Source organism: Hyaena hyaena, unplaced genomic scaffold (genome assembly GCF_003009895.1).
Source record: "Hyaena hyaena isolate Hyena2069 unplaced genomic scaffold, ASM300989v1 scaffold_12, whole genome shotgun sequence".
NCBI classification, from domain to species: domain Eukaryota; kingdom Metazoa; phylum Chordata; class Mammalia; order Carnivora; family Hyaenidae; genus Hyaena; species Hyaena hyaena.
The window spans coordinates 4035352-4043469 of NW_024080644.1; the positions used below are offsets into that span (position 1 = coordinate 4035352).

The 8118-nt window shown below is 53.4% G+C and overlaps 1 protein-coding gene across 1 annotated transcript; it reads right to left on the bottom strand.

Moving 5' to 3' along the window:
- Positions 1 to 361: 361 nt before the first annotated feature.
- Positions 362 to 2693, bottom strand: MID1IP1 (MID1 interacting protein 1). The gene is made up of 2 exons (XM_039256713.1): positions 2450 to 2693; positions 362 to 2169 (listed from the first exon to the last, which is right to left on the bottom strand). The coding sequence occupies exon 2, from the start codon at positions 1899 to 1901 to the stop codon at positions 1347 to 1349; it is 555 nt and encodes a 184-aa protein (XP_039112644.1). The 5' UTR covers positions 1902 to 2169; positions 2450 to 2693; the 3' UTR covers positions 362 to 1346.
- Between the last annotated feature and the right edge of the window lie 5425 nt (positions 2694 to 8118).

Genomic DNA, 8118 nt, shown 5'->3' on the forward strand with positions numbered 1-8118 from the left:
AATGTTTCAAATGTTTAATTAAGCACTGCACAAAGCAGGTCGAGGTGGTAGGAAAATAGATGTACCTTCCCAGATAACCTTGAATAGCTATGAACTTCTTCTTGAGGTGTATGGGCCTCCCCGGGGCACTGCATTACAAATCAAAAGCTTGGAAGTGAATCTCCTTGGTAGCTACTTCCCAAAACCAAACTGAGTACTTTCGGAGCCGAGGAGCCACCATTCTGAAATACCAGAGAGGAAATAAAATTTACTTTTGCCAAAAAAAAAAAAAAAAAGAAAAGAATCAACTGAATTTATTTGTGTTTCACTACTAGGCCATCCGCGGGCAGATGAAAAAGCAACAGACTTTTGTAGAGTTTCGTTAACACATTTGCTTTCTTTATTTTAGAATATAGTCTACATCTGGATTAAAAAAAGTTTTAAATAAATTTAAGACATATAACAACAGTGGAGCCCTTCATCATTCTATGTACAAACGGATAGAATGTCAGTTGGCTCCATTTCGGATAAGTCCACTTTCTCATAATAACATTATTATTTTCACTGGCTGAGCGGCAAGCTTCGCACAAGCTGGCACGGTGCCAGTTTACACACACTAGGGTGGGGGCCGGGAGGGCGGGGAACGGAGGGGGTAAAGGGGTGCCACAGGACAACTACACAGTGTAACAGAAAATCATTAATCGCGTAGTACCGGTTACCGACAGACGGTGCTGTTTGTGCGCTTGTCACAATGGAATCGCTGAAGTTTCAGAACAAGGAGGAGATTCGAAATACTTTCAAGACAGGGCCACTGTTACAAAAAGAAATAGTGCAAACAGGAAAACTGATGCAATCGTAGCAACGCTGCGGCCTCCACCAGCCCAACTGCAGGGCGGCGGTACGAGGCTGCGCACCCCGCCTTCCCCAGCGCCCAGCCGGGCGGCGCTCCCGAGTGCGGCAACCCCGCGCCGCGCCCCGCGTGGCCCCTTCTCCACTCCTCTCCTCCGGAAAGAACAGAAAAGAAACTCCAAGAAAGGCACAGGCTGAATGCAGGGCGTCAGACCAGTCCCATTCCCACTAACGTAGAACACAGCCCTCCCCCCCCCAAACCACCGGCGGGAGGGGGAGTCTTTGAGCCCCCCAACCCTGACTCCCATCACCACTTTCCTCTCTTCCCAAAGCAGCCCCTTCCTCCAGGCAGCCCCGCCGCGCCCCCTGCACAGCCGCAGCACCCCCCTGCCTAACTTTGCAGTCCGCCCATCGCCCATCGCCCTTCGCGCCCGACAGCCAGAAAGAAAACAGCTTTGAGGGAAAGAGGGTGAGAGATGGGGCCGGTAAGGGTGCTGGACAGGCGGCGGCGTCCCGCCTCAGTGGCCCCAATTGCTGAAGCCGATCTCCTGCTTGTATCTGTTGGTGAGGATGTTGGCTTTGCGCGTGAGTTTGGAGAGCACAGTGTGCAGCCCGCGCAGGTGGTAGTGGAACTGCTGTTCCAGGTCCTCCTCGCCGGCTTCCGCGCCCTCTAAGTGGCTCAGGTCCACCAGGATGTCCTTGGACTTCCAGGGGTTGCTCTCTTCACTCCCCGCCGGCGGCGGCGGCGGCTGGTGGAGGACCCCCCACTCGATGTCGTTGCGGATGGACTTGAGCAGCACGTAGTGGCTGTACATGTCCCGGGAGGGCGCGAAAAAGCTGCCATTGGCGCTGCCCGGGCCGGGGGCCGGGGGCGTGCGCTCCTCCAGGCAGCTGCCGCTGCCGCCCACCTCCACGCCGACCTCGCTGTCCAGCCCGGGCTCGGCCAGGGGCACGTCGCGCAGCAGGCTGGGCACCATCACCGTCTGGTCCATGTTGTTCACCGCGCCGATGAAGCGGTTCATGGCATTAAAGAGCGAGTGCTTCTGGTTGTAGGTGTCGCAGATCTGCATCATGGTGGCCGGGCGGGCGCCGAGGCACAGGGACGCAGGGGCAGGGGGTGGCCGGCTGGGGCGACGGGCTGCCCGCCTTCACGCGCTTTCCGAGGCCCGCGCCGGGGGCCTGGCTAGAGCCGGTGCGCCGGGCTTCCCGGCTCCTGCTCCGCCCTCTCCAACTCTCGTCTCGCGCGCAGCACGGCCCTGCGGGACGCGCGGCTGCTCGGAGCTCGGGCGCCCGGAAGCTCGCGATGGCGGCGCGTGGTCCGCGGGTCGAGCCCTGGCCTGGCTGGGGGACGGGGACGAAAGAGATTACTCACCCGGCTGGGTGCCCGGCGGCCCCGCCCGCGCACAGCGCCCTCCCCGGTGCCTGCTCCCCCCCTCCCCCGGGACGGCCCCCGGCGGGCTCCCGCAACCGGGCGCGCCCCTCGCGGCCCGGCGGTCCCACCGCCTCGCCCGCGGAGGCCGCGGAGAGAAGGAAGGGGCTCCCCATCCCCCTCTCCCTCAGAAAAGCCGCCTGAGGCCCAGCACCCACGCTGACCGGGCAGAGCTGGGGCGGGGGCACCCACCTCCTGCTGCTCCTCGAGATCCTCTGATGCTGGGTAGCTCAGGGTTCCCGCTGCGGGCGGCGGCTCCCTGCGGACGCGGCTGCGGTCGGTGGCCGGACTGTGACTGCAGGCGGCGGTGGTGGCGTCGGCCCCCTACCCATTCCAGGTGCTCAATTTATAGAGCCCCGGAAAGGTGTCGCCGGCGCTCAAGGGCCACCCCAGGTGTCTCCTCCTCCCGCCTCCCCGGCAGCGCCAAGATAAAAGGCCCGGGCCCCGGATGACCGCGAGTAACACTCTCTTGGCCCCTTCTGGAGCGGGGGCGGGGCACGCCGGGCCAGCTCCGCCTCTCGCCTGATACCCGGGCGGAGGAGGGAGGGCGCAGTGGCCAGGCCGGGACAGGCTGGGCCGGGCAGGGCAGGGCAGGGCAGGGCAGAGGAGGGATGGGGCAGCCGCACCCCGCCAGCCCCAAGCAGGCCAGCTGGGGGAGGACCGGACGCTGCTCGGGTGAAGATGCGGGCGTCCGGACCGGTCCGGGGGCGGGCTGGCGTGTTGGTTTGGGTGGGCCTTGCACACGCTCCCAAAGTGGGATGACTGACATGCACAAGCCCTGGTCGCAGACACAGCCCCCAACCCCGAATCGATAGTGGCCACGGCCCAGAAACTGCGATCCTGGTTTATTATTAGCCGTCGGGCAAGGGGGACCAGCAGCAGCCGCAACTCCATCTCGGGGCTCTTACGTAAGAAGGGTGGCTGGGCATGCCGGGCGCACGTGGACGCGTGGTGTTCCCGCGGTGGCTCTGGCCTTGGCCAGCGCTGGGGGAGGGGATCCTCGGAGGCTTTTGCCTCCCTCCTGGCCGGGTCTTTCCCAATCTTATCAGTAACAGCTGCTTCCAGGGATGAAGCACAACCCACCATCCCATTCGCACATTTTCCCAAGAGATCCGATGTGACAATGGGGAGCAATGGCCAGATACCTATTTTTTTTTCCAAGTCCCTCTACTCAGAGATGCTGGAGAGCCCTGGCCACGTGGCCTTTTGGCTGCCAAAGGGCCGGGAGAGGGTGACAGTAATTAGGCCCGGTGTTGGGTGTCTTTCATCATTTAACAGAAAAGCAGGGATGTATCCAATAATATTTTTTTGGTGGTGGAGGGGGTGGGGAGTTTGAAATGTTCCTTTCCAAAGATAGTTCTGAAAACACAGGGTCATTTGATAGGGCCTACGCCATGTACTAAATCTTTGAATTTAACTTTTAAGAGCATTGCACCTTAAATTACACTTTGGGACTCCACACCACAACCCGACTTCATTTAGTTTTTTGTTTTACCATCTCACTTCCCTTGCCGTGTCCTTCCCGGGCCGATCTCCAACAGTCTTACAGATAATTCAACAAGACTCAAGTTTCTAATTTTAAATTGCTTTTTCTCTAAAACCTTTTAGGGGTGCTTTTACTAGAGCGTTTTCTCACAGCACAAGAAGTGCCAAAAGAAGGGGGAGGCACCTAATAAAGGAGTCGATTTCTTCCCGAATTTCTTTCACTTTAGAAGTGTACATTCCATTTTTTTTTCCACAGCAAACAATCAGACTTGGTGCCACCACGACTGACCTGTGCCAACAGGACCCAAGTTAGCGACCTCTGGAGACAGAGCCTAGCCTGGTGACCTCCACTTTCAGGGCTTATTAGCTCTGCCAGATCATAGCCCATGTTTTCCTGTCGATAAAACCCGGATAATGTCACCTGCTCACCTACCAGTCTTTGGGAGGGTCAGTGGAAAGAAAAACGTAGGGCAAAAAATCAGTACTTTTTTTTCGTACATTCGAAGCATTAAGAAAGTCTCATCCTCCCATTTGCACCATGGAGAGTTCGAAACTTTTCCAGAGTCCGTTTCCTTATCAACAAACTGGAGCTTCTCCCGTGGGCTATGCCCAATTTTGATTAAGGTTAAATAAGATAGTGGATGTAAAAATCATGTAAATTTTAAACTACTTCCCAAAGATGAATTGTCCTTAGTGAAGGACCTCATCATGGCCAAGAAGGGTTTACGTGAAAAGTCAGAAACTTTAAAAATGTGGAAATGGGCCACGGAGAGCCACAGACCCTTTCCCCTAGTGCTTAGGCAGCAGGAGAGAACAAAACAATCCAGTTCGATCTTACCTCTTGACAACCAATGAGCTGCAAAGAGCATTGCAAGAGGAAAACTCGAGAGAAACACCTATCCAGTTTGCAGGAGCCGAGCCTCTCATTAATTAAGACATATTTGTCCCCCATTACAGACCCTCTTGATATTTTAAGTACATATGCCTCTGGAAGAAAACTTCATATTCGGATTGAGTTAATTAAATGCTGGAATCCTGCCTCGTTTGGTCTTCGTCCCAGTTCCAACAAGGTGTGATCATAACTAACCGAAAACGGAAATCCAAGTGATCTAGCAAAAAGGAATCGCAGGCCCGGGTTGAAAGAGAGAGAGGCTCTAAAGCCGCCCTTTGGGCCTCCACCCATCCCCCGATCCGTTTCCTTCCTTCCTCTAGTCTTGAGGTCACTCCAGATCCTCCAGTTCTTGACTCCGGCCCCCGTTCTTTCACATTTCTTAAATACTGTTAAGAGAAAGATGGCTCATGCACCTGCCTGCAAAAACTTCCCAAACCTGGCTCCTCGGCGCCCGGGTGCCAGCGCAACAACTCACGCCCACCCCCGTAACTCCGGAACGAAAAAGTACCCGGGCCAGGGCTCCGGGCCCTTAGAATCACCCCACCACCGCCCCTCCGGCTTCAGCCAATCAGATGCTGTCTAAGAATGTTATGCAAATAAGCCTCCGCGCCCCAGCCAGTCAGAAGCCACAGCCCCCTCCCCCCAGCGTCCTCTTTCACCCCAGCCGCGCCGAACTGGCGGCCGCGTCCCTGGCAACTGGCGCGCAGTCAATTTTCCCTCACACGCGGCTGGAAAAAAAAATGGTTCCCTGGGGTCACTTGGGAGCGGAACGGGCCGGGCCTGGCCTGGCCGGGGGCGGGCAGCCTCTCTGGTTGCCGCAGGCATTTTCCCAAATCAAGATCTGGAACTGGCTGGAGATGCTGAGCAGCCTGCCCAGGCTTTATTTTGCCTCCGGAAAACAGAATAAGTCGTCCTTGACAAACCACTTCTGAGGACTTGCAGTCCGCCCCGAAGGGCTCAAGGCTAGCAGCCCCTGGTCTCTGCTTCCTCCCCAATTCGCTGAAATCTCAGTTAAAGCCTTGTCTGGGCTCTGGCGCCCACCCCGCCTTCTTGGTCCACAGCTCCAACTCCGGAGCTCCGAAGTTCCGCTTCCCAGTTCGCACTTTACCTTCTCACTTCAGCAACCAGAAAACCATGCGTTGCTGGCCCGTCTCCCCAAAAGTGTCCACCAGTTACCCCTTCTACTGCATCCTTTGGATAGTTGGGAGACGCGGCATTTTAAACGATCAGAAATTCATAAATAAGAGAGCGCAAGAGTCAACCGGTCAAAGTAGGCAGGTTGGAGAAATGAGAGGTTCAGCCTGGAGATGGAGAGAAGGTGGTATAATTCTAAGGCTAGGAAGCAGCCCAAGTCAAGGCGGTGGAAGAGTCTGGATTACTGTGAGGCAGAACTTAGAAGGAACCACTTCATGCAAAGTGTCCAAGAAACATGACCAGACAATCGGACTCTTGTTCAAGGGTATGTCCTCCAGCCATCCACTTACACTGAAATCGCTCCCAACATCCCCACCCAGTGGTCACCGTGGCCCACATTCTTGTCATTTCCGTCCTCCAGAATTAGCTGTCCCTCCTTGGACCGCCCCCCCCCCCCCCGCCGGGAGGCCATGCAGCACCCTGTCACATATTTGAAGGTAGGTACAGTCTCCCTTAAATCCATTCTTCTTCCAGGCATCTGTCCCCGCATCCTCCAGTGGCTCTTCACGTTCTCTTTTGAGGTGCTCACCCATCCTGGTCAGTCTTTGAAAGTAGCCTCTTTCAAAGTAGTAGCAGTTTGCCTGTGAGAGTGGCACCTGGAATTCATTCCAAGCACCATCGTTTCTAAATAGGGTGGCATGGCCCCCCTATATTATTGTAAATGATAACTTTCTAGGCGGTATTGATTGCACACAAGTGCTTGGAACTTAGACACGTTAATGCATTTCACTTCGCAACAACCCCGAGAAGGAAGTAAGGAACGGAGAGTTTAAGTGGCCAGAGTAGCAGGGCTGGGATTTGACCTAGTTTTCTGATGCCGAAATTAATGTTCCTTCTCCACTACCCAACAAATATCTATTTCCTTACAATGCCACCTGACCTTTCATGGACTTCTTTTAACAGCTACACCCACATGCTGCTGGTTAACAAAATTTTGTGCAGCCCATTCTTGGGCAGGGCAGCTCTCTTTGGGCCAAAGCACAATTCTTTATATGTATATTACTTAAACTTTATCTCATTAGATTTGGCTCATTACTCCAGCCTGTTTCAATATTTTAGGTCCTAATTTTTTGCTCTAATGCATTCGGATCTTACCCATACACTTGATAACTCTTCTATATATTCATCCAAGTTATTGATAATAGGGAAGAAGCAGCACTCGGTAAAGGGCAAAGTGCTACAGAACATTTGGAAAGCTCCTTCAGCTTGCTATCGGTCCGTTAATTAGCAACTTTTGGCGTATGTTGTTTCAGCCAGCTATGAATCACGTTAATTGTACAATCATCTAGCCTACGTATTTTTTCTTGACTACAGAATGGTATGAGAGAATTGCTAAAGGCCTTGCTATATCCCGAGTTAATGGCCGGTTTTCTTCTGACTGGAGTCAAGAAGCGGGGTACGTTTTGTCATCTGCCGACAGGGGAACCGCTGTCACATGGTACAAAAATGCAGACGTAGCATCATAATATTCTGAATTAAAATAGGGAGGAAGGGGTCACCTCATCGTAATTGTCATTATAGGAAACACCCTCACGAAGATTTAGCTGGGAGAAGAGACACAGGAAGATACCAATAACCGAGGAACATGCAGTAGGGAATCTCTGGGTCTTAAGCCTTAAGCTTTCAGGTTCTGGCATGTCTAAATAGGTTGGAGTTCGCATTTTTGTTACATCTCATTTAAAAATTGAAAAAAAAAAAAAAAAAACTCTTTAGGGGCCCCTGGATGGCTCAGTCAGTTAAGAGTACAACTCTCGATTTTGGCTCAGGTCATGATCTCACAGTTCAAGAGACCAAGCCCCGTGTCAGGCTCTCCGCTGGCAGCACAGAGCCTGCTTGGGATCCTCTCTCTCTCTCTCTCTCTCTCTCTCTGCCCCTCTCCTGCTTTTGCTTTCTCTCAAAATAAATAAATAAACATTAAAAAAAAAAAAAAAAGAAAACCCTTTAGCTTTGAATCCAGGAAGGGTAAAGCACAGGAAAGGTTGAGAATACTAAAGATTACCTTCATTCTGTTCTCAGCATTTCTATATCTGACAAGTTTATATAGAAAATGAATCATCTAATGTGAGTATGGTAGGTAAGAAAAGTATAAGGGTCGTTTTATGTTTACTTACCTACCATACAGGAGCATCTCAATTTGGAGCTCTTAGAATGTCAGGGGCTCGAACCCAGGAACCTGAGCCGAAGTCAGATGCTCAACTGACTGGGCCACCCAGGCGCCCCTCCAGGACCTTCTTGTATTACTCGCATAGGAGGACACAGGCAAGGGGGTAGAGCATTTGACTGCAGAACA

Coding starts and splice junctions, on each gene's coding strand:
- MID1IP1 (XM_039256713.1), bottom strand. CDS start 1,901: ATGATGCAGATCTGCGACACCTACAACCAGAAGCACTCGCTCTTTAAT.